The following is a 26,721-nucleotide window of genomic DNA, read 5'->3' on the forward strand; positions in this document are numbered from 1 at the left end:
TGCAATAATGTTTCACTATGGGTATGTGCAGACAATGTGAGGATTTATTCATATGCTGGAAGGCCGACTACTCCCACTGTCGCAGATGTCCATTGAGTCTTTTAATTGTATCTGCCTGTGTCTTGTAACGAGGGATCCAGGCGCCTCCGTTCTCCTGGCCTTGGCATCCTGTCAGGTTTGGCTTGGTCACGTGATTTGGGACCGTGTTTGAGGCAGAATTCTGCACAATTAATACTGTTTTTTACCACTGTGTGCTTGGTTTAATTTGCATGTGTGACTTTGACGTCGGCTTGCGGCATGCGGGATTGCAACATTGTGCCCTTGGTTGTCTGCTTTTAGAATGCGAGTTTGCAACATTGCACCCTTGGCTGTCTGCTTTCGCCGGGCTCATTCTGCAGGGTCAGCAACCGGACTCTTGTTTATTTAATGTTCATGGAAGCTTTTGCTTGCGGCCTACTTGGGTTTGGTGCATGTTCAGGGAAACTCTTGCTTGCAGCCTACTTGGGTCTGGTGCATAGATGGAGCCGTTGAGTGCACAGGCGCTTTAGGTTATAGGGTTTAGGAGAAGCGTGAGCAAGCTCTTTAGATGAGTTCATTGTGCGTCTTGCGTTTCTGCATTTGAAAAGCCTATGTGAAAAATAATAAAGATGCACGTCCGTGGGTGTGTTCATCACCTACGTCATAGCACTGAGTATGTTCTTCGTGTGGATTGCTGTGGGAGTGACCAGTGTGCATGTTTGTACATGTGTGTTGACCGGTGGCTAGGTCGTCATGGCATCTCTAACGATGGGTTGGTTTAGTCGAGTTCATCCATGCCGCAGGTGTCGGCATGGGCAGGGCGGGCTGCTGGGCAGGTGGGTGGGCACATCCATATGTTCCTGTACCAGGGTATTTGGTCGTCTGGTAAATGGGCAAACTCCTCTCGTGGTGGGTGCCTAGGCCGTGATCCTCTAGGCCAAGCGCGAGAGGGGATTGGCGGGAGCCTGTTGTTCCATTCTCCCACTTCACTCCCATCACCCCAGCATGTGTCTCCCGCCTCCTGGCAAAATTCACCCCACCGCTGCCCCCTCTGATCCTATCCCCACCTCCATCATCCCCAAAGTCTATCCTCTCCTCATCCCCTACCTTACCACTTTCTTTAACACCTGTTTCTCCTCTGCAACCTTTCCATCAGCTTTCAAGCACGCCACCATCATCCCTATCCTGGAAAAACCTTCCGCTAGCCCTCTTCTTACCTCCAACTTCAGGCCAATCTCGCTTCTCCCCTTCCTCTCAAAGCTCCTCGAACACTTAGCATACTCTCAGCTCTCTGCTTTCGTCTCCTCTCAATCCCTCCTCCCCTCCTCTCAATCTGGCTTTCGCCCTCAACACTCCACTGAAACTGCTCTCACATATGTACTCAACTCTCTCCTCACCGCCCGACACGCTAAGCAATCCTCTATCCTCATCCTCCTTGACCTCTCTGCAGCCTTTGACACTGTTGATCACACCTTACTTCTTAGCACTCTGTCCTCACTTGGCTTCAAAGGCTATGTCCTCTCCTGGCTCTCCTCTTACCTCTCCAACCATTCTTTTACTTTCTCCTGGGGTGGCAGCACCTTCTCCAATTTCCCCCTGCATTATGGCGTTCTCCAGGGATCTGTACTCTGACCTTTCCTCTTCTCTCTCTATACCTCCCTTCTCGCCCCGTCATCTCTTCTTTCGCCATCTCCCACCACTTCTACACCGACGATAACCAACTCTTTCTTTCCTTCACCTCCTTCACCTCCGACCTCCACCACACTCTCTCTTCCTGCCTCACGGCCATCAAAAACTGGATGTCATCCCACTTTCTTTCCCTCCATTCTGACAAGACTGAAGTGGTTTTCTTCCCTCCTATCACTCTCTCACCCTCCCCTCCTCCTTTCATCCACTTCCCCCCTTCCAATCTCCCCATCTCTACCCATGTCCGCAACCTTGGCCTCCACATCGACACCTCTCTCTCCTTCTCCACCCACATCTCTCTAACCTCTCGTGCCTGTCGGTACCACCTCTTCAACATCTGCAAGATCCGCTCCTCCCTCATCTTTCATGCTTCTAAACTCCTCCCTTATTTTCTCCCGTCTTTTCTACTGCTCTTCTCTTCTCTTTGGCCTACCTACTACTCACCTGACTCACCTAAAATTCATCTACCACTCACCCATCCACACTCTTCTCGGCCCTCGTGACTCTGTCTCTACCTCACTCTCCCAACTCGGCTGGCTCCCATTCCTCTCACAATTCAAATTTCAATTCCTCTGCCTTGTCTATAAATCTCTCCATGACCTAGCCCCCCCTTATCTCTCCTCCCTCCTCTCATTCTACTCTACCTCCCTCTTTCTCCGCTCAGCTGACCTACATCTTCTCAATGTACCCCCAGCCCCTTGTGCCTCCTCACGTTTCCACTCCTTCCAACTCCAGGCCCCCCTCCACTGGAACTCCCTACCCCTCTCTATCCACTCCTCCCCCTCCTACCCATCTTTCCGATCCTCCCTGAAAGCCCTTCTTCTCCACTCCCCCCTGACTCTCCTTCCCTACCACTCCCCCTAACCCTACCCATCCCTTCCCCTCCTTCCTTCCCATACACCACGATGACCTCATATCAAACGCTGAATGTAAGCCCTTCCTCATCAATCCCCCCTGACTCCTTCCCTACTGCTCCCCACCTATCCTCTACCCATCCCTTCCCCTCCCACCTTCCTCCTCATCCCGATGACCTCATACAGGAAGTTGTAACCACCAAAGGGTGTTGTTCTCTCCCGTGAACTTTCCTCCTCCCCCCCTTTTCCCCCCTTCCCCCACCTCCTGCTGAGTTAATTGTTCCATATACTGTACCACTGGTTTGTTTCAATTTTGTAAATTTGCTTCTTCTCATGTAATGTTGTTATATAAAGCGCTTTGGTGTAAAGCGCTATATAAACTCAATAAACATAAACATAAACCATGACAGGATTGCATGATTCCAAGATGGCAGCTCAGATATTTATGCATTCAGCCGAAAGCCACAGGTTAATCAGTGCCACTTTGTGATTTCTTCATTCCACTGGGGTTTGGGTTGGGCCAAAGGACACCAGCCAATCCCTAAGCCCGATTTATGAGACACCACAGGTGCATCGGCTCAAACATTTAAGGAACTCAATTACCCACTGCTCACATAAAAAAGAGAGAACAGCGCTGTGGTCACTGTGGGAGTTTGTTAATGTCCAGAGAGTGCAAGGCAGCGTGATGAAAGGAGGTGACAGAAGGGTCCGAAAGCAAGCATATAGATGTGTGCACGAAGGGTGAGAAGAGTAGGAAGATGCTGAAGAGGATATTTTAGGAGGAAGGGGGAGAAGGACACCATCTGGAGGAAGGAGGAAGACAAGAACAAGAGAAATATCAGGAGACAAGAAGAGGTAAAGGGATGGCTACCGAGAGACAGCGCAAAAAACTAAAGTCCAATAGCATTATTGGATGTTTTTGGTAAACTCTTTTGCTCGCTGATCCTGGACCGCGTTTAAGACTGGGTTAAGACATCAGGTGTGGTAGACCCTTTTCAATTGGGTTTCGTGAAGAACGCTGGCACCTCTGTGAATATTCTTCTCTTGAGTATATTGAAAGGCAGGATAAAAGATGGCAGCCCCAGGATCTTCGTGTCTCTTTTTGACCTGGTCCAGGCGTTTGACCAGGTCAACCGTGAAACACTCTGGGAGAAACGTTTGGCCAAAAACTGCCCAAGGGAAATCTTAGAACCCATACAAGCCCTCCACAAAAACACATCGATGACAGTTCGGTTAAATCAATCAGGTACCCTGCAAAATCAATTCCAACTGCCAGAGGGGTGAAACAAGGTTGCCCCCTCGCACCTATTCTCTTTAACTCGTACCTATGGGACTTCAAGGACACCAAATTCGATGTCAGATCTTTTCCCCCGGTATTGGGTGGGATCACAGTATCTCTCCTTCTCTACACTGACGAGCTGATCCTACTGGACCAGACCGCGATAGGTCTTCAGCGCCAGTTAGACAATCTGGCAAAATACATTGGAAAGAACAACTTGGAAATCAGCAACAATAAAACTAAAGTAATTACTTTTGAAAACACAGCTAGAAAAACAAAAAACTGCATTGGTACCTGGACGGGGCAAAAATTCAACACGTGAGAGAATTTAAATACCTGGGGTTATATTGAGCAATAATAGAAATAAAAAATAAGAGAAACAAACATGCAGGCAAACCTCTTTGAAAATGTTAAGAAACTAGCAACCCAACCCAGGGCCATAGACAGAAAATACTGCCGATTATCCACGGCACCGATCATGCAATTTTAGAAAGCTAAATTTGTTCCCTCTTTGAGTTACGGATCAGACGGCATGCCAAAAATTCCAGATGAAATTTGGCTAAAGATGGAAAGCTAATTTTGCCGTCAGGTTTTGAAACTTCCAATGTCGACACCAATGGCGCCGATACGAAGAGAACTGTCTATACTTTCACTTCAGGCCATAGTGGACAGAAGCAGTCTGATGTTATACAGGAAAGTAATTTTACCAGATCGCTCAACATTTTTCAATATTATCAACACGGAACTTCAGGGAAAAAAAATAACACTCTTACCGATTGGGCAAGGAAAAACCAGGCAAAACTTGAAGAGATAAATTCAACAGAAGAAGAATTAAAAAATAATCCAACTAAGGTGAAAAGCAACCTTGAAAAATGGGATTGGACACAAACATTAGACTAAGCAGTGGGGTACAAACTGACATCCCACTTACCAGTGTCAACAAAAAGAATTCATGACATTCGGGCATATACGGAAACATTTCCCAATAAAATGCTGCAAAATGTTTTCATGAGAGACTGTTTGAACCTTCTCTTGACTATTGAAATCAGGGCTTTTAGGGGAATTTCACTTAACAACACCTGTCGCTTTTGCGACAAATCTAGAGAAATTGAAACAGTTAGACACCTGCTCTTATCTTGGAAGGGACTGTCAAATTAGAGAAATATACATATGGGTCATTTGTTTAAAGACCTGACAATTTACAATGAAGAAGACTGGTGGAATCCTCTAATATAAGGAGAAAGAACCGGTGATGTGATAGCTGTGGCACCGTTTTTACAAAAGGTGGATTTCCATAAACAGGAGCAAAATGGTAAAGAGAAACCATCATAGACTTTGTGTCCAGATGACAGAAGCCTTGATATCGGATGGACTTTCCGCTAAAGTCAAAAAACATTCTTCTCAACGCTAAAGTCAAAAACCATTCTTCTCACCAAAGTGGCCTCCTATTTTATTCTATTTTATTTTCATAAATTTCACTCTCCTACAAGTTGTTAATTTGGACCGTCCTTACTGCTTACTTCTCTTCCTTTACTCTTTTTTCTCCTTGTCTTGCCAGGACTTGTTGATGCTAACTCAGGAAAAATGCACATGTATTTAATTATGTCAATTTGTAAAAATTGCATATGCAATTAAACCAAGTAAGTAAAACTTTTTTTTTTAATTTAAAAAAAGGGATTGCTTGTACAAGGGAAAGAGCAAGAGGAGGAAGGAAAAAGAATAGCTAGAGAGGGGAGAGGAGGAGCTATACCAAAAGAGAGTGGCAGCAGAACAGCAGAACGAGGTATGGAGGAGGAAGTGGTGGACAGTGAGGTCCAAAAAACCAACATAGCATTTATTAAGCCAGGAGGGGCAGCAGACCCAGGAGATTATAATTATAATTGTTCTTTTCTAATGCGCTTAATACCGGGCCCAAGTTTCTAAGCGCAAGCTCGGGTTTCGAACCTGTGTTGCTATGTGTTGTCGTGCGTCCAAGACAAACGTGTTGCCCCTGAGCTATCCTCACTGCCCCAAGGAGGTGTAAATTGGAACCAGTAGGGTCAACGTGGCTGGGCTGAGATGATTGAAATACTGGTTGACTTGGAGCGAGAGTTGGTGGGGCCAAGTCCAAGACACCCTTGAATGAGCCAACAAGACTGAGGCTGGCCATAAACTAGATCTGGTGGAATTGGCAGGTCCACTAATGACACTAAAGAATACGTTCTGAAACAAAAGAGACTAAATCCAGAACATAACAGGCTAACCAGGCTAACCAGGAGCAAGACTCTGGATCTGGTGGAACTGACAAGTCCATCAACAAAACTATGTGCCTAGCAATCCAGAGGCACTGACCACTAACCAGGCTCCCCTGGCCACCTGGGACCAGGAGGGAGGTCCCAAAGGTTGAGTCCTGATTTGGTAGACCTAGAAGGAGAGTCCAGCTGTGGCAGGCTTCCATGATATTGAAAGGTGTGACAAAAGATTGCCCTTGGCAGGGCACTATAATGAAACTGACCTGAAAATCCACCCAGACAGACAGGGAAGAAACACCCAGCCTCTGCTAGGGGTTATGGATGCCCTAAGAAGGCCGGCCTTCGCCTAGTGACTTGTAGGGTGTTCATTGATCACAGACCAAGACACGAAGATGTAGCTATTTGACTCTAGCTTAGTTAACCCAGTGAACCGAGGCCCTGGAATCCGAGGAGAGTGTTTTCATCCCATCCAGAGTTTGACCGCAAAGAACTGGAATGGCCTTGTCCTTTTTGTGTCATCCTCACCTAGACCTGTGAGTGACTACGGTTAATTAACACCCCTTTTCTACAAACATTTTTTGAACTTTCAATGTGGTTGCCAACCCAAGAAGAGACCAACCTTGAGCCTTTTGAACATCCTCCCTTTCGGCTCTAAGTGATTTATCCAAATATTGAAGACTGCACGCAAATAAGACAATTTTCTTTAGGCCAATTTGGTGCAGCCTTCAATATTGTTACTTCTCACTATTCTGGGTGCGTTTCATCCCCCTGAACCTCTCCTATCTATCAATCCCCCAACGGCCCTCACATTTGTTCCCACCCTAACCCCCATTTTCCCCCACCCCATTCCTACCGTTAATATTTCTATTCCTCCCCTCACTCTCACAGGCACACATACAAACACAACACACACACTTACCCATCCGCCCACCCACTCCCTTCCTTGCAGCGAACAGTCAACCGCCACACAAACCCACTGACACTTCCCTTCTCACCCAGCACCTCCCCATCCTCCTCATCCAATCTCTCCCCCTCCCTTACAACTAAAAACATGCCTCACACGCGCACACACACAGAAACTTGCCTTAGTGCGTCTTCCGACCGGCCGTGCCTGTAGGCTCCTGCGCGCACTTATGTGTGACAGGAGCATGACAGTTGGATTTAGAAAGACTGCTCTCAGTGGTCTCAGAGCCGTCTTTTTGAATCGATATTTTACATTTTTGTTAAAATGATAACTGATTTTCACTCCACACTGTCAGTTCAACTGCTGATCCCCTTACCAGCTTACAGTCTGGCATTCCCAGTATGCTTTCACTTTACACAAATGCAGTGAAAGTTCACATATCAGCCATATATATCACATATATCACAGAGAGCTAGCTGCCATTGGCAGACCCTACTGGTAGAGTTCCAACTGAAAAGACACAACACATATTCCTCAGGAAACATATTGAGTAGCAGTGTGATAAGGCGGGAGGAACCATCACTCTGAGAAAAGGCTTCCCAAATGCCCAGGACAAATGAGTATGTATCACCCCACAAGGAGGCTCTGCCCGCTGTTGGGCCTATGAACTGGGGGTTTACATAGATGCTTAAATAGACTTTTACCTCAAATGAAGGAAACAAGTCTTCTCCGTTGACCATCAAAGATGTGAACTTGGCTTATGTGAGGACTCCAGTTGTCAGGTAATTGTAGGCTTTTTCCCGTTCCTCCCACCTCTCCAACTGCCCATTTTGGTTTCCTTTTATTTGTATTCATGTGTTGTGCCTTCATGTGAAGTACTTTCAATTAAATTCTACAGAGTACCAGGCTACTCTGACAAGGGTTATTGACAGCGTTTGCATAGAACATTTAATACAACCTGCTGTACAGTGCTACAATCCTCATGTGCCTGTTCTTTTCAGTGTTTTGCAGTACGCTCGCTGGGATGGGTAGAGATTCCTGAGGAAGACCTGGCTCCAGGAAAAAGTGGCATTACTGTAAACAACTGCATCCAGCAGCTGACTCATAGTAAATGTGACAGCATTAATCTGCGGGAGGTGAGTATGTGTTTTTGCTTGGATTACATGCATAGCAGGTTCTCTCAAGAGATGAACATCTTATAAGGCATATCTAGGAACTGTGAAAGCATCATGAAGGAGGAACAGACAACAGATTCCAACTTCAGAATAATCAACTTTATTAACTTAAATGTCAGAATGGATAAAAGCCTAACTTGCCCTATGCTAAGGTGGGATTTCACTACCTAACTAAAACTAAGGAAAGTCTGAGTCAACGAGTTCAATTTAGGAACCTGTCTGTGTCCAAATCCTATGTTTGCCCTCACAACTATAACCACACAATGTGTAGGGATGTCAGCAACCAAAGGAAAACCAGTGTTTAACACAAGGTCTTGAGCTTCTGCCACCTCACAGCTTTCTTCAGCTCCCTTCCCCATGTATAAAACAGTCCTACAAAGTAAAGTCTCAAAGTTCCCTTTTAGAGTTAGAAAGCAATTAGTCTTTTCAGATTTCTGGGTCTCCTTTACCAAGTTAGGACTTGGGGTGCCCTTCCCAAAGTTCCAAGTCATATAATTTAAACAGCCTTGAAGTGAAATGTTCTTTGTCAAAACTCAGGGTTCCCACCCCCAAACTCCAAATTCAACACTTCATGAGAAAACACAAAATGTTCTTTTCTTCCAAAGTTCAGTTAAATGTTGTTATCAAATCCACATCTTGGATGATTTTGTAGCTTTCACACATGGTGATAAAGAAATCACTGTTCTTTACAAATCACCTTATATTTCAGCATACTGTGGTTGTTTTAGAATTATGTTCATTTTAGCACTTCACAGTATGGTGGTTTGTCTGGATTTTAAACTTCCTCTCCTCCTATTGACTTTCGTCTGGTTAGTAATAAAGTTTTAATTCAATTCGGTATTCAATAATGAAGTCTTGAGATTAAGGTACTTTTCCCCTTCATTTTGTGAGTCAACAATTGTTTGTTTGACTTTGATTATATAGTTCAATGTTTAGACAATGTTGAAAATGTGTTTCTTGCCACACACTGTCACTCCAGTGTAAAATATTTCCCTTTGTTTAATAGTTCACAAATATAAGTGTTTGTTTCACTTTAAGTAGCTTATTCAGCGTTCAGAGACTTTCAAAAACGCATGCATTGCCCCACGCGACCACTCTGATATAACGTTTCTCCTTTAGTTAAGTCATTGACAGCATATTTGTTTGTTTCCCTTTAACAAGCCATTCAATGCCCTTCGACGTTCGGAAACATGTATCTCTCTACACGCGATCACTCCAAAACAATGTATTTAAAGAAACCTTCAAGTTTACACACACCGGGTTTCTCTATATCCAGAAACTCACAGGTCGCTTTGAAAGTTTATTCTGCAGCGCAAATCATGCATTGTTCTCTCTTCAGTGTCGGGGCTCCAGTTCCTGCATCTCAGACACACCTATGATGGTCCTCCACCACAGGGGAACAAGCATCTTGAATTGAAAGGAAAGGAGCAGCCTTCCAGCATGTCTTCCTTCACCTTTGCCGCTCTGTTCCAGCGAGTCCCCACTCCCACGCCAGGTTGAAGGGTCCTCTGCTTCCTGCACTGGCCTCCTGGTCCTTCTTCTGTCGTTCCCCTTCCCCACTGGGTTGGGCTCTATTTATACACCTGCAGTCCTGTAACAGGCTGCAGGTGTGGATGAGTGTTCAAACTTTGCCCGACTACAATTAAAGGGACATGCCTGACCTTCACTACTCTTAGTAGGCCTCTTCCTCGTCCCAGTACCAGAATGGTAAAGAGCATATTCTTCATTGCTCTTAGTTGTCTCTTCTTAGCCCCAGTACCGGCAATTGTCATTGGTGGAGGGGAGCTGACTTAGAATAGCCCATAAAGGTTGGGGCAGTGTTGGGTTGGTTGTCAGTAGGAAAAGGGGGATACCATGTCTCACCCAAGGGTACCCCACTCTAACTCCCAAAGGACCCGCAACCCAGGTGATCCTCCCTTGCTTCTCCGCCCTCAGGGTCAAGATCCAATAGTGATGGCCTTTCTCTTGCCACCTGCGAAGAGGATCCAAGGGGTCGAGGAGTGAGAAAACCCCAGGTTTTTCAAGAGTTAATATCAACAGAAAATTGTTCACTGTTCTAAAAGAAATGGCTATGGCTGACCTGCATGCTTTTTCACATACTCCAGTTCCCTGCCAGACTTAGAATAGGTGTATGGACTATCTGCCCGTTACTGTGACAAAATAGAAAAGATCAGAGCTGCCCTTGTGATTTCCCCATGCTCTCTAAAGAAACCCCATCCGGCACACCTTTAACAAGATTTACTCAGAATGATTTTCACCCTATGTCAAATGTACAGATACTGAATCTTCTAACCTGTGCGCGCTGCTCATGATCTCCACTAGACTTTATGCCCCCAAGACATCCTAACATTTATGAATAATCAATTCAGTTAACTAATCAACAGGTATTTGGCATAAGGGGAACAGGCTGCTAAAGAAGAAAGATTTGGATCAGTTTTAATTGCCTCACTTCCTATCCTACCCTCTCATCCCAGGTGGCCAACATGGGGCCTCCTACCTTACTGTGCGGAAAACACTGTGCTGCATTCCACATGGTTCGTCCCTGTTGACCTTGTTGTTCAACCTCAATTGTTTTTTTATTGTTTAAAGCACAGACCTAGCTTGAGAGCAGTGAAGCACTGTACAGAGTGTTGGTTGCCACATTTGGATGGCATCTTTTAACAGTAGCACAGTACTGTGAGGTCTGTATGTCGGTATGTGTGTACATTGTAATTAGTTCTTGGTCAGGTGTTCTTGAAAGAGCCATGTTTTGAGAGATTTGCGAAACCGGAGAATTGTGAGGAATCCCAGTATGTCATCACTACTTCCATAGGGGGAGCCCCTGCCCATGAGGCCAGGGAGGTGAGGCCACTAACCGAAAATGTCCCCCCGGCGGTGGATCTCATGGGAGGGGAAGCCCCTATGGGACCGGTGACGACTATTGTGGGAGAATGCAGTATCCACCCAACACCTACACCTTCTTTCCACCCCTTTGCCTACACCCCTGCCCTCCTATCTGGTATACTTCTCAATAACTCAAGAAGTAAAAAGTACTGAGATGAGGAAGAGTAGCAGTAGCTGTCATGAAGATCCAAACCAAGCAACTGTGATGAAGAAGAAGTGCGGATCTTCGAGGATCACTCTGAGGAACTTACATGAACGGTCCAGTCTCTGTCTAGACTCCACCAACAGATCGCACTGAATGGTGACATAAAAACTGACAAGGGGCTCCCCTGTTAGTGTGGTGGATGCTCAACACAGAGAACAGCAGAGGATGACCAGGATGTGAGAGAGCGAGAAGACTGGCTGGGGTGAGCACCAGCAGCGCAGCATTGCAGAACCACTCTGTCCAGCTGTGAGGGACACGCCTAACAGTGTCACAAGCTGCAGAGTCGCTGCAGCAACCCGAGAAGAGCCCCAGAGGGCCGCCGAGCTGAAAAGAGACACAGTAAAGCCAGCGACTGACCAGAGGGCTGCAGCCAATACCCTAAAGGTATTAGGGTGGCTGAGTCTATGGTTGGACTCCCCAGAGGGCACAAGAAGCCCTAAAGCCAACAGGGCATTCAAAGGTGGGTACAGAGGATAAACTCCTATGGGGCATAAAGAGAAGCTTTACAAAGACGCTGTAACAAAGATAATAGGATCTGGAACACTTATATGAGAAGAGCATATCATGTAACAAGGATACCTAATCTTCCTCGTGGCAGTACTTGGAGGGAAGACGACCCAAAACTGTCAAACAAGAGGGGAGAAGACGAAGAGAACTCTGGGAATAAGATGCATGAAGACAGTACTTGGCAGGAGATTAAACCAAGTCTGTATGTGGGATTAAGAAACTGTGAAGAGAACTGTGAGACCAATGCATGTGAACACAGTACTTGGCAGGTGAGTAAACAAAGTCTGTGTTTGAGACCCGGGAGAGAAGGGAACCAGGGCTGCCAACCAGAGTCTGGGGCACACCACAATTTGGATAAACATTGAAACCCCTCTTCTTCATTGCAGTGCCTGGTAGAAGGGAACCAGGTCTGCACCTGGGATCAGGGACCCACCAACGCTTGGAGAAGCCTGAGAAAGGCTGGTTGGGAAAAAAGGCATTTCCCCCACCAATTGTGGAACTGATTGTTGAACTGTGTTATAAACCTAAGAAGGGCTGGGGAAAGCTGATGTTCCACCAGCAGTTGGTCAACTGTACCAGAAGCCTGAGGAAGAAAGTGATCTCCCCCAACACTTGAATCAGAACTTTAAGAACTTTGAAAACCAAGAACTGCCTTTTTTTCCAGGGGAAGGGAGCCATTCCTCCAGACTAGGAAGACATGCTTCTTTTCATTTAGTTTAACTTAGGGTCAGAGGTCGAAGTGGGCGGAAGAGGTGCTCCCATACTTTTTATTTTTAAGTTTGACTGTTCCTATACTTTTATTTGAAAAAGAAATCGAATGGTTTAGTTTTAAAATAATAGTGTAGGAAGAAGTTAAAGCTTGCACTTCAGTGCACTGCACATTCCCATAACAAGCAGGTGTGTTTGTTTGGGGGTTTGGATTGTGTGTGGGAGGGGACTCAGGGATGAGGTTTGTGGGGAGCGGGGCAGACCAGCAGGGAACATAGTTCCACTACTTATTTTCGTACACTTCGACTACTGCTTAGAGTGTGAGGGACAGAGCTAGGATTCTGGCATAGGACTATTAGGTCTTGCTTTTGACATCCTGACTATGACATTAGTAATTTTGGTTGAGGCAGGGAAACCCCTCTTAGAGTTAGGGCAAAATTATGTTTCCTTTTCATTTTTTCACTTGAAAAAAGGTGTATGCCAAACACAATTACCAATCTGTGTCAGAGTCTTACTTCTGCACCCTTAAAGGGTGCATTCTGAGCCAACAACGGGATCGAGTTCCAGAAAGTGGGTGCATGACAATAGAACAATTGTTTGTGGGTCCTCTCTTTATGCAAGAGTTGTGATGTAAGCCAGTTGGTCGATTTCCTTCGCAAGGATTGCGTCCCAGCAGATATGTGGAGCTTAGCCGCCAGGTGTGCTGGTGTGCTAGTCGTGATTGCTTTGTAGATGATACATGCAGTCTTGAATAGTATCCTGGCTTGGAGTGGAAGCCAATGTAGTTCACGTAGGATGGGGGTAAATCAGTCAAATTCCTGTGCTCCTATAATAAGATGTGCTGCACCATGGTGGACTTCTTTTAGGGGAGACAAATAAACAGCTGGGAGTACTGTCAGGAGATCATTTCCCCCATCGATGTGTGAGACCACAAGGGGCTGCACTACTGTCTGCAAGTCCTGTGGTGGGATGAAGGGTTTGGTTTTTTGAAGGGTAAAGATTCTGAGTCAGGCTATTTGGGCCCTCTTGGCTATGTGTTTCTGGAATGACAGGCTGCTGTCAATGGTGGCTCAATGATGAGTCTGAGAGTTGTCGATCAAATCCTTCTAGGTGCATATCATTGAGCCATTGTTGTCCAAGTTGCTTTTAGCGGGTGGACCAATGAGGACAAATTTCGGACTTGGATGGGTTTAGTTTGAGGTAGGCAGTCGATATCCAGGACTGGATCATGGCTAGGTAATCACAGAGTCAAATCTCAAATGAGTATTTATTTATTTATTTCTTTTATTTATTTATTTATATTTATATACCGCGCAGACAGCCCAGGGGCATTGTGGCGCTGTTACTTGCAGGTACTTAGTTACAGGTGGCACAAGATTTGTAGCAGTCGTTAGCACATTATTATTGCTACAAACAGTTTAGTCATTACAGCTCATGCCTCTTTGGTTATTACATTATAATCAGTTTGTTGGCAAGCATGGTGCTGCGAGAGACCTTATGTGAAGAGGATGGTTTTCGTAGCTTTCCAGAAGGCAATGAGGGAGGGCTCACCTCGGATTGTGGGAGGTAGGGCATTCCAGTGTGATGGTGCGAGATAAGGGAAGCTGGATCCTCCAGCTCTGGCTCTTTTTACTACTGGTACAAAGAGCATGTTGGTATATGGTGACCTGGTTGGCCTTGTGGAGGAGACTGGGTGGATTCTTTGTGAGACGTAGACCGGGGCGGTGAGGTGGATGCACTTGTGGGTCAGTGTTAGAGATTTGAATATGATTCTTTCCCTTATTGGTAGCCAGTGGGCTAGTTTTCTGGCCTCAGAGATGTGTTCTCTTTTCATAATACCTTGGGCGGCGCGGGGGGCATTGTTCTGTATGATTTGTAACCTTTCTAGGTTTTTGTTGGAGGTTCCTAGGAAGAGTACATTGCAGTAATTTAGCCTGGAGCCGGTGATTGCTCTGGCTATGTTTGTGCAGTTCTCTTGGGAGAGGAAAGGTCTGACTGTGTTGATTAGTTTGGCGTGGTATGCAGCTGAGGAGGCTATTGCGTTGACTTGTCTGTCCATGGAGAGGTTGGAATCCAAGTAGACACCAAGAGTTTTGACCGAGTCTAAGACAGGTATTTTAATGGAGTCAGTGGTCAAATGACTGAATTGGGAGTCTAGATTCTTTAGCGTGTCGGGGGAGCCTACCAGGAGGAGTTCGGTCTTGTCGGAGTTGAGGCATAATCCATTGTCAGCCATCCAGGCTTGGATGGTGTTGTAGAGGTTGTTGAGGGTCAGTGAGTCAGTGTCATAGTTGCCAGTGAGGGTGAGGAGGATCTGGGTATCATCAGCATAGTTGGTGTAGGAGATACCCATGGCGTCAACATAGTTGGTGTAGGAGATACCCATGGCGTCAAGGATGAGGAAGAGAGGTCGTGTGAAGATGTTGTAGAGAGTGGGGGAGAGGCAGGAGCCTTGGGGCACACCACAGAGGATGATGGTGGGTGAGGCGGAGGCTAAGTCAGAGAATACTTGCATGGTTCTGTCTTGAAGGAAGGACGTGATCCATGCTGTGGCGTCAGGGGAGAATTTCGCGGTGGTGGAGAGGTGGTGGCAAAGGACGTCATGGTCTACGAGGTCGAAGGCCGCTGATAGGTTAAGAAGTAGGAGAAGTGCTGGTTTGCCCATGTCTCTGGCATCGTCCATCTGGTTTTTCAGATCAAGTAGCGCAGTTTCAGTCCCGTGTTTGGGGCAGAACCCAGATTGTCGGAGACCTAAGAGTTTATTCTCTTCAATGAAATGCTGAACCTGCAGATAGGCTGCTTTGTCCAGTATTTTGAGGAGGAATGGGACAGTGGTGATGGGTCTATAGTTGTTAGGGGATGTGGGATCAAGAGTAGGTTTTTTTAGTAGAGGGCGGACCCAGGCTTCCTTGAGGGAGGTGGGGACTTTCCCCGTGGCAAAGGAGGCAATTGACAAAGGCTGTCAAGAAAGGAGCTAGTGCTTCAGTGCAGTCCTTGATGAGGGTAGGTCGGCATGCATCACCTTTACAGTTAGAGGGTTTGATATTCCTCATTATGTTGATGATGTCTTTTTGCTGTATGGGTTTGAAAGAGAAGGGTTTGGGGGGGTCAGAGGCTGCGGGGGGAAAGGGATGTGTGTGTTAGGCATGGCTTGTTTAGTGGCTAATATTTTCTTTTGGAGGAGGTTCAGTTTGGCTTGCATGGCGGTTTGTATTTGGTCGCACCAGGCTTATTGTCTGTGTATTGGTGGATGGCCATATTGGGAACTTTGAGGAGAGCACCCCGAGGCTCCAGATATAGGTTTAAAAGGATAATTGAGAGGACCGAGCCTTGGGGTACTCCGCAGGAGACCTGAGGTCATATAGAACTCACAAGTTCATCTGGATAGACTAGTGTCTCCATGAGAGGTAGGAGTTAAACTAATTCAGGACAGTCCCAGAGAATCCCATCCTGTAAGCAAAGAGGGTGAGAAGGATGCAGTGTTCGACGGTGTTGAATGCAGCCAAGAGGTCAAGGGGGGACGAGGACACATTTGGGGCAAAACCCTGACTGATAGTCATTTAAGAGGTGGAATTGTTGCTCACCCACCAACAATGGGAATCAATGGCATTCAATGGCATTCTTTAATGAGAAACTGGAATGTGTTTATGGCAAACGGTAACATGCAAGGTGATATTCCCCCAGCAGCAACTTGGGGAGGGGCCCTTCCACCTCAACAATTGATAATCTTTGTATATCCCAGGATCTTTTGACAAGTGGTATCCATTTCTCAGTAGTCAAAAAGAGGGGAAGCGACTATTTACCGGTGGAGCGTCTCTTTTGTTCGAAGCCCACAGAACTCTTGCACTGGCCTGCTGGCTAATGCAGGTAAGAACCGATTGGTCAAATTTAGTAAAGGAGGAAACAAATTGAATGAAGCCCTGCAGAACCTGAGGTCTAACATGTCATAGCAGGACTTTGATAGGCGTTGCACGCCTAACAATTTTTGCCAGTTACTATGGGAGCTAGATAGGCCCCTCCCCCTGGCTACAAATTGGCGAGGTACGCATAAACATTACTTCAATTTTGCTGTATGTGAGAAAAAGCGGGACCTGAGGAGTGCACTAAGACTAGCCAAGAAACAATGGGCCTCATTCCGAGTAGGGCGGTAAGGGTTAACGGTCACCGGTAACGAGACCAGTGCCGTTAAAACCTTACCACCCTACTACGAGTTCCCTTTGCGGGTCCTTTCCTTAATGCCTGCTTTTAGCAGGCGTTAAGGACAGGACCCGCAAAGGGACTTTAGTGCTAATAACGGTACCGTAATTTACGGTACCATTATTAGCGCCTTCCCCATTCCCATTGAGCCCTATAAGGGCTCAATGGGAATGGGGAAGGACCCTGGTGAATGGGGAATTACTCCATTCACCAGGGCGGAGTCGGAACGATTTTGGAGGCAGCCATGCCGTAAATAGCGGCGTGGTTACCTCCAAAGTCGGAATGAGGCCCACTGTCCCGAGAGAGTAGAATATCTTGCGTTCACATCTTGAACCAAGTGAATAGAAATTGGCTTCAAGACCATACATTTCTCCGTCATCAGAGAAACGGGAAAAATATGTTGGAAGCCTTGAGAGATAAATCCATGTGTAGTTTTGGGGCTTTAATAAACCACCAACAAGAACCTCATAATAGTAATAATGCAATATCAGAAGAAGTATGGCATGGACACTTTAAGAAATCAGCCGGCAAACAAGCTGAGACCTTTACATTTCGAAAGAGTGCATCCCCTTGGAATATGACTTTATCTAAAGAAATAATTTCAGCCTTTATAGTTTCTTAACTATCTCTACCTCAAGAGCGGCGGGCCCCAATGGTCTGACAAATCAATGCCTGAAAGGAAATGGGGCACTAAGGACATCCACCTTATAGGTACTTTTCAAAGGGGTCTTTCAGCATAGGTCTGTACCTCCTTCGTGAAAATCCTCTATTGTTTTTCCAATTTACAAGAGGGGCGATCGAGATGATCCAATTAACTATCGCCCGATCGCCCTTCTTGATGTGGAAAGCAAGATTTTCGCCGGGGCAGTGCTCCACGACCTGGGCAGTTGGGTCGTGCAAATTACATTCTTTATCAAAGTTCCAAAGTTCCAAAGGGGATTCCAACGAGGAATCTGGATGGGTCTGAACAGCCTGTTAATGTGAGTGGCATGTGAAAACTCTGGGAAGAATTGCGGGCCAGTTCTATATGGTGCCTGTATAGATCTGTCAAGGGCATCCAAATCTATAAACAGGTACCGCCTCTGGGCCAAACTACAGGCTTGGGGGATCTCAAGGGATTTATTGGCAATCATAATCAGCCTACATGATGACACTGACGTGTGAAACAGGTTAATACCCAAGGTCATTTATCAGCTTATATTAAAGTGGAGAGAGGGGTAAAGCAGGGTTGTATGATGGCCTCTCTCTTTTCAACTTGTAAATGCTCGACCTTGGTTAATCTCTGACTCCCCACGCCTTGAGCAGCCCCAGGATTGGCTCATGCTCCTTGACTTGGATGGCCTACGCCGGCAACATAGTCCCTTTGGACTATATCGCTGTGGGCCTGCAAAGATTATTAACTCCAATGAGTTTGCATGCGCATGACAATGAACTCATAATAAATCCATCTAAGACCAGAATCATGTCCTTTAAGAGACCTGGGAAGAAGGGCACAAGATTCAGATGGCTATTGGAAAATCAGGCTCTAACCACAGTTAAAGCAGTCAGATATCTTGGCTTCTCCATATATTCATGGCCAACATCAGAGTCACTGGTGGGGGAATTGAGAACTAGAGCACTCCAACTCTCGTGCCAAATGAAGAAACTGTATACCACTTATTGTAAGTGTTCACTCATCGCTCTGATTAAGTTTTACATTGGAAAAGTCTTGCCATGGGTGTTGTATGGTATTGAAACCAACCCACAATTCTTGAGAATAGATTGGAATAACATTGAGGGGCTAATCTGGAAAAAGGTTCTGGTGCTCTCGCAATCTGTTCCTATAACAAGTCTGAGATACGAGCTGGGTCTCCACACGCTATTGTTGCATGCAGAGTGGAGAGTCATCTCTGTACATCGATTGATAATTTGTCTCATGGACCAATCCCTGTATGTGGAATTAGGGGTATCTCTTAAGGGAAAGTCCAGCAACTTCCTGGTGGCATTGGAAGCGAAAGTCTCGAACTTGCTGAGCGAATGTGCTACTACAGTGGAACATCTCCTTAACAATCTAGTCAGTGTTAAAGTATTGCATAGCCACGACTGGATTAGAACAATCAAAGTAATGAGAGCTGAAACTTGCTAAATCCCTGTTACTTCATGATAAGCCCTGGGGATTCCTAATGAGATATTTGTGTTGTTTCCCTGATTCTAGAGTGAGAATGAACTTTTTGAGGTTCATACTAAATCTTCTTAATACAGGTGAAGTCTTGTCAGTCAGAAACTATAACTGATGACAGAAAAGAGACGAACATCACCTTGTGGCCGAGGCATAAAGGCTTAGGTTAGAAATTAAGTACCCTCTGCTTTCCTGACAACCAGTGCATGAGGCCAGTAAGTACCGGTGTTATGAGGTTGAATGTTTTGATTTTGAGAATTAACTTAGACATGGCATTTTGAACTCTTCGTAGACATTTCATTTGTATTGCTAGCAAGCCCAGGTATGAACTATTGCAAAAATCCAGCCATCAGGACAGACATGCATTCACAGCTGTGACCTTGTGTGAGAAGCAGAGGAGTGGGGAAAGATTTTTCATTTTTCTCAAGTGAAAGAAGCTAGCTTTTACCACAGACAAAATCTGTGTGACCATCGAAAGGTCAGAATCAATAACCTGACCCAGATTAATCACATTCTTGGGTGTGTGGGGTCATTCGCCCGCCAGATCCCTCCCACCAAAACATAGAATCCTATTGGTTTGCAACCATGTTGATTGACAGGATCTCGGTTTTGTTAGGATCATTTATTGCAAGTTCATGTACATCCAGACTTAGACAGATGTAACCTTGACCCAGGTCAACTAGAGCAGGACCTGGGTTTAATCTGAATAAAGGAGGAAGTAGAAGCCTCTTTGTGCGATCAGTTCAGCCAGCGGTTTAATATAGACAGTCATATAATCCAGCCTCTATCATTAAACAATTGATGATCCGGTGTTCAGTTCATTCCTCAGCCTCATCAATGCCTCCCTCAAAGAAGGATAATTCCCAGACACCTTCAAGACTGGTCTCATAAACTTCTTTTGAAAAAACCAACCCTAGATACAGACGACCTGGTCAACTACCGCCCCCTTATGAACCTCACGTTTATTGGCAAAATCTTGGAAAAAGTATTTGCTACACAACGTCTCACCAGAATCGAAGAACTCCACCTCTTTTTTTATTGTAGCTTTAGCCGATAATTCGACTTTTCACAATTTTATACTTACAAATCAATTTAAGAACACAGCTTTTACACTTTAGGACACCATCATCAGAATAAAATCATCACAATCGATCAAGAGTAAAAAGAAAACTATTCGAACCCATGAGCTTTCAATACTGTCACTATCTGAGTTCTCAGAAATACTTCCTGACCTGAGATCAGTCGATCCCAGAACATTTCAGAGGTTAAACTATCTGGCTCCTCCACAAATCGACTTAAAAGCAATAATCGTGTACTCCAAGTCCCACTACACTCCATAAGTATGTGCTTACGTGTCTTTTTACCTGCTCTTCTGCAGAGTGAGTAGGACTGCTGTGGAGAAGAATTTCTAGAGTTACCGCTTGGAGAGGCATTGCATGGGGTAACAAAAGAGGTTCTTTCCAACTTCTCGCTCTTAAAGAAAGGGGGGATGATATCAGAATATAAATAAGAACCCCCTTCCCTGCTTCTTGTTCAGCTGCCCAGTCATATTTCGTCAAACACAAAAAAGTCTTTTAAATAACAGCAGTGCACACATCACTACAATAAATAGAAAGAGGATTCTTTAGGTTACAGAGAAAGCGCCCCCACATTAATGAAATAAACCACTTATCTGTCCCGATCACTTCATTGTCACATACACTAGCCCATCCACTGCATCTTCCAGGATATTACACACCTTCTTCATCACATGCTCAACTAAAGCGTGTGCTTGACTTCTTCCCTCCAGAATCATCTGCAAGCCTACCCTCTTTCCATACTTCACCATCCACAGTCGTTTTAGCATTTTTAAAACATCTTGCAACTTGAATGGATGCAGTGCTCTTGCCTAATCACACCTGGCTCTTCGAATTGTATCAAGTCTGCCCTTTTAATCAACAGTGCACGCCATGGTTGTTCTTAAATAGGTCAGTCGGAGCTACACATATTTTTGTTTCGCCTCCACCATGGTGCTCAATGCACTTCCATCATATTTTGCAGCACTTACTCTGTGCACTAGCCCTCCCTCCTACAATCCCATTGGATTTTCAGGATAACCACTGGAGATATCAATGATTTCCCATTTGAATTCATTTGATACAAATTTAATTTATAAATATTCATGATGGATATCCGGAAAACCTGGCCAATGTTTGGCCCTCAGGCCAGTATTGTCCACACGTGCTGTGCAACCAGGGTGGACAAAGACACGAATTCGATTCACATTCTCTTAGCAGATCACCATAGTGGCACAGTGTCGTGAAAAACATGGTATACTGTTCCCAAAGCGACCACCAAGCACACTACGTCGAACAAAGCACAAAGTACAATGAACTCTCACAACTGTTGTGCCATGTCTTTTCTCTTTTCTTTCTCTTTCCTGCCCAGCTTTCATTACACAGGTCTTCTCGACGCCTCTGCTTGCTAAGCTGTCCCTTTTTAGTTTTGGCTATAACGTGGCGCTTTAGCGCAACCTATAAGCTTAGACTAATGGAATGGAGTACAGGTCGGGAGAGATGGCATATGAGGAATGACACAATGCTTGTAGATGTTTGGCTATTTACCCACCCGTTGACTGCCCATGGCCATGCTAATCCCTATGACCATTCCCACACACTTCCTGCCCTTCCCCGCTCAAAACACACTATCCTGGGATCAAGCCTTAAAATCGAACTTTGCACTGGAAGTGCCCCCCAGGGTTTTTTCAATGCAGTCTTCTGAGAGCAAACGGTTTAATTGGTGAAGTAAATTTAATAAATATGTCTTAACTAGGTATGCATTTAGCCACTTAATGTATAAGCAGTATCCGTGTCCTTCATTGACCTCCTGTTTAAAACAAGAATTAACAAAGCCAAACGTTTTGTCTTGGGTATAGGTATTAGATAGGCATTTGTTAGGCACTGCTCTCATATGCACAGGGACTGCACCATTTTCAAGCTCCTGCCATTAGCGACCAGTTAGTAATATTACAGTAATGACTGGCAAAATACCTTTCCCATATTTACACAAAATCCAAAACTGTTGGCATTGCCAATGCGTGTTTCTTATGGGGCTCATGCTCTGCACCGTTGCTTATGCTGAAAGGCCATTCTTTTCTTTCGAAGATGCCTCTCCTTTCACACTCCTCTGATGCATCCCCTCCCCTCACCTTCTTTTCTGCTATCCACTTCTCGTCCCCTTCCTTCTTGTTGCTTCTGTCTCCTTCCCAGGCTCCTCACTAGCCTTCACCCACCTCTTCCCAAACCAGTCTTACTTTGGAGTCCACACTGCCACTGCTAATACCCGCACAGCAAAGCCAGCAAAGTAAACAAACCCCAGCTCTGCAATTGGTAGCGCATGAAAGTCATGTGACGCAGAAATGATTCCGTGTTATAAGGAGACCCCTGCTTGTGTGTGGTTTCATTAATTTCCAGACAACCCTCATTTCTTTGGAGATGTACTGCTCTCCATTAACAGTTAGAGCTGGGCGAGCATGCAAGCCCCATTTAGGACTCTGGCCTGATGCTCTGGCCTGACCCCTCTCTTGGGGCAGTGCCTGCCCAAAGCCAGGGCAGCCTCAAGCCCCACTGGGTGCCCACCCAGTCCTTTGCTTTAAAAAAAGAAGAAAAAAAAGACGCGCTTCTGGTGTGCCCGCAGCACATACAGGAACTTTAGATGTTTTCCTTTCGATGTCTAATTTAAAAGTGCTTTTGAAGCAGCCATAGGACACTAGGCAGCAATCGCCTAATGACACACAAAAATGAACAGAAGGTAGACCTGAAAATCTAATCTGTTAACTAGATCATACACACCAGTTTTGACCTAACATTCACATGATGCCCTCTATTAACAGTACCAGCTTGTATAAAAGGAAATTGACGTGAACGGCGGCCCAGGGTAAGAAGGCTAGTCAAAGTCTGGGTTATGCAAATTAACTCCCATAAGTGCCCCGCCTCAATTTAAGGAGATTCCTGACTCACACAATAACCATTACCTTAAAGGCCCTAGAAGGACTCAGAAAGCTCTAGGATGCTTCAACTCCCAAGGAAGCCCTGCACAAAATCCCTCCCTAAGTTAAATGTGTTATCTTGGGCATTGCTTCAACATGCCCGGGCTCTCCATACAGGGAGTAATTTCCAGTGTGTAACTTGAACAAAAAATACTTTATTGACTTAAAAGTCAGAATGGAGAAAAGCCTATCTTGCCCTATGCTTTGATAGGATTTCCCTACCAAAACAAAACTATGGAAAGTAAAAAGTCAAAAAGTTCAACTTAGGAATCTGTCTGTGTCCAAAACCTATACTTGCCCTCAGAACAAATCTATACAAAGTGCAGGGATGTCACTAACCAACAAAACAGTGTGCATCAAAAAGTTTGGAGCTCTGTTCAGCTCACAGCTTTCTTTCAGCTCCCTAACCCAACTACAAAACAGTTCCAATAAAAAGTCTCAGGATTGCCTTAAGTTCAGGATGATTTAAAGTTAACCAATACTCAGGGTTCCCTTCCCCAAGTTCAAAACACAGTTCCAAACACAAAATATCTTGAGACTTTGTCCTCAAGTCAATAAGCAGGTTAAACCACAGGGTTCCCTTCCCCAAGATATACTTTCAATGGGCTCATTACGACATTGGAGGTAGCCATGCCACAACTTGCGGCATAGCTACCCCCATTCCGGGTACCGGGTCCGGGTTTCCCTGAATGGGGAAATACCGGGACATTCTGATTTTGGAAGGCCCGGTATTTCCCCATTCAGGGAACCCGGACCTGGTCCATCCCCATTCCCATTTGAGCCCACATAGGGCTCAATGGGAATGGGGAGCATGCTAACAACGGGCCCGTTAATGACGGGCCCGTTGTTAGCATGCTGGACCACTCGCGGGACCCGCTAAGGACGTCTGGTAAAACCAGGCGTCTTTAGCGGGTCCCGCGAGCAGGCCTCGTAATGAGGCAGTAGGGGGTTAACGGGGCCGGCAGCTCTACCGGCCCTGTTAACCCCCTACCACCTTCCTCGTAATGAGGCCAATGTCATTTTTGATATTTTGTTAATTTTCTTGAAGATCTGCTGCACACTCGTACCCTCTGTATATTGTTGGTCTCTGTACAAAATATATTGACTGAGAGTTGCAGTTCATTTAGAGTTCCAAGTATTTGTTATTATTATAGTTTCTCCCACTCTGTTTGACATACCTTTCTTCGCGTTACTTGGTAGAGTTCAATTCCAAAGTTCCATTCACCTTGGAGTCCCATATATATGGCATTCACTTGTATTGTTAAGGTTCTGTTCACTTTACAGTTCAATGTGCATTTGTTTCTTTAGTTCAAAGTTTGATGGAAGAGTTTCAACAGATGTGAATTTTACTTGCATTTAAAGTTGCCTTCACTTTTGAGCTTGGCACATGTACATTTTAACGCTTCATTCATTTGTTTTCTTCACAAGTTATAGTTCAGTTTATTTATTAAGTTTGCTTTCATTTCAGTATTCAATAAGTATGAAGATGCGTGTGTGTTAAGCTTTTCATTCAGTTTTGAATTCAATAATTGTTAAAGGTTTCATTCCATTAATTTCATTAACACTTGTATCTTTGTAAATTGGCTTTTATAACATACGCAACACTCAGAGACTTTCGAAAACGTGCTTTAATTTACACATGGCCGCTCCACTATAATGTATTTTCAATAGTTCAATAGTTAATGAGGATATAGATTGGAAACCTTCGAAAACATGTTGTATCATGGACGCAACCACTCTAATACAAAGTAATCCTCTGCGTAATTCAATCATTCGCATACTGGGTGTCCTTTCGCACAGAAACTCACTGGTTGCTTCTGTGGTGGTTCTCGCAGCGCAGATCTCTTGGCCTGCTGTTCACTGTCTCAGGGCTACACCTCCTGCCCCTCTGGCTCTCCTGGGTCGGATTCTATCCCCAGGAGAATGAGCACTTCAAACATCAGAGAAATGGGCAGCACGGCTCCCTTTTCAGTGTTTTTTCAGTTCCACAGAGCCCCGGCTCTCGGGCCACACTCACATGAACTATTGGGGTGCTTCACATGTACCACTCCTTGCTGCTCCTCTTGTCCTCTCTGCTGCTGCTTCACCATAACCGCCACTGCCTCTCCTTCCCACCTCATTTGACGGGGTCTTACTTTATACATCTGCAGTTCCTTTACAGGCTGCAGGTGCAAATGTGTAATAAGCCCTGCCTCACCCTTATTAAGGGGACATACCTGACGTATACAACTTTCAGCACGCCTCTTCCTCGTCCCAGTACCAGAGTGGTAAAAGCACCTAGTCTTCATTACGCCTAGTTGCCTCTTCCTCATCCCAGTATTGTTAGTGGTCATATATGAGGAAGTTTAGGGGAGGTGATTTACAAGGGATACTGAAGGCTAGGGAAGGGTTGGGTTGGTCATCAGTAGGGAAGGGGGATACCATGTCTCTCCCAAAGGTATCCCACTCCTAGTCTCCAAATATCTTCCACCCATCTTATATTGAACTCCTTTTGATTTCTTCCTGGCCCGTCTTGAGTGCATCCCATACCCTTTTCTCGGTCAATGGGACATGGATAACAATATCCCATAACGGCCCCTGGAATAAAGGTTTCCTCCTGGAAGGGATGTGGGGAATACTGTGTCTTGCCTAAAGACACCCCAGTCCCAATTCCCAAGGACCCTCCACCCAGGTGATCCTACCTCACTTCTCCACCTCATGGTCAGGATTCAAGAGCAATGGCCTTTAATTTGCCATCTGTGTAGAAGATTCCAAGGGACTGGAAGTGAGAATACCCTCAGGTTTCTCACTCCAGACATGCCCCTCTTGCACAGTGAAAACCTCCTCTCCAGCCTCTCTTCCTGGTGCTGCACAGTTGAGTCCCACAATAGATTGGATCCAATTGTACAAATAGCACCTACCTTTTCCCTCTCATGCCTTCCTGTGTATACTATCTATCCCACACCTTCATCCCAACTATCCATGCGACTTTTGTTCACCCTACCACTATCGACTGTTCAATCATACTCCACCTTTGCCTCTCTGACAGGCAAAGCACTTTGAAGCAATATACTATGACAGGAGGCACTATGCAAATGCAAGATATCATAACATAACATGGTAAGGGCTACGGCTTGACCCCATGCAGCATGATGCTGTTACCACCAGTACTCACCTATAACCATCCATGTCTTTTTTTCCTTTTAGCCTTCTACCCGCTGGTAAGCCTCATTAGCCACTACAGCTGGTATAGTGAGGCGTAAAGGTACAATGTGGTTTCCCTCAGTGCCAGTGGGAAAAAAAAGAAAAATCCCCCTGTGACTATCACGAAGTGCAATGGCTGGAATGCCTTGCACTTCTACGATTAAGGTCACTGTTGCAGACATAGCTAGTACTGTTAGTACTGATACAAGTAACTATTATGAGCTGACTCTGGTTTTGGTTCTGGGTTGGAGATCTGAAAAGGTACTTAGTAAATTGATGGTAGGAACTAATGTTTTACACTCCAAAAATGTAGCTGTGGAGGTCTCTCTAGACATAGCTCTGACTAGCTTACCTACCGGAAGAATTCCTAATTTGTATGTATGCATAAATAGTGCTCCTCTGGCCAGAAGGAGGCTAGTCTTCTACTGATAGTGAAACTCATGCACACCATTGTGCTGTCCCAGCCTTGGATCCTACTGTTTTCAGGCTGTTTTTTAGGCTCGGAGCCCTCACACCCCTGACACCTGACTGATTGAGGGAGCACACCACTACAAGCTGCGGTTCATACTAGGGTTTCATGTTGAAGGAGCTAGAAGCTGAACCGTCACTTAACCCAGTCACCTCCAAAGTAACCCCAAAGGAATTGTGTAAGGCTTCAAAGGTAGTTTGGGATGCACCAATTGCATTCGTCCTTGCACTTCATAGG

General features: G+C 45.4%; 1 protein-coding gene across 2 annotated transcripts in view; it reads left to right on the forward strand.

The window, feature by feature from the left end:
• The window catches only part of APBB3 (amyloid beta precursor protein binding family B member 3), a 645,194-nt gene that overhangs the window by 284,913 nt on the left and 333,560 nt on the right, over positions 1 to 26,721 (forward strand). For both annotated transcript variants that reach the window (XM_069654242.1, XM_069654241.1), the window contains one exon: positions 7,974 to 8,108. In XM_069654242.1, coding sequence (XP_069510343.1) covers positions 7,974 to 8,108 — 135 coding nt within the window. The remainder of the gene's footprint in view (positions 1 to 7,973; positions 8,109 to 26,721) is intronic.

Source organism: Ambystoma mexicanum, chromosome 3q (genome assembly GCF_040938575.1).
Source record: "Ambystoma mexicanum isolate Mex_15411 chromosome 3q, UKY_AmexF1_1, whole genome shotgun sequence".
Taxonomy (NCBI): Eukaryota; Metazoa; Chordata; class Amphibia; order Caudata; family Ambystomatidae; genus Ambystoma; species Ambystoma mexicanum.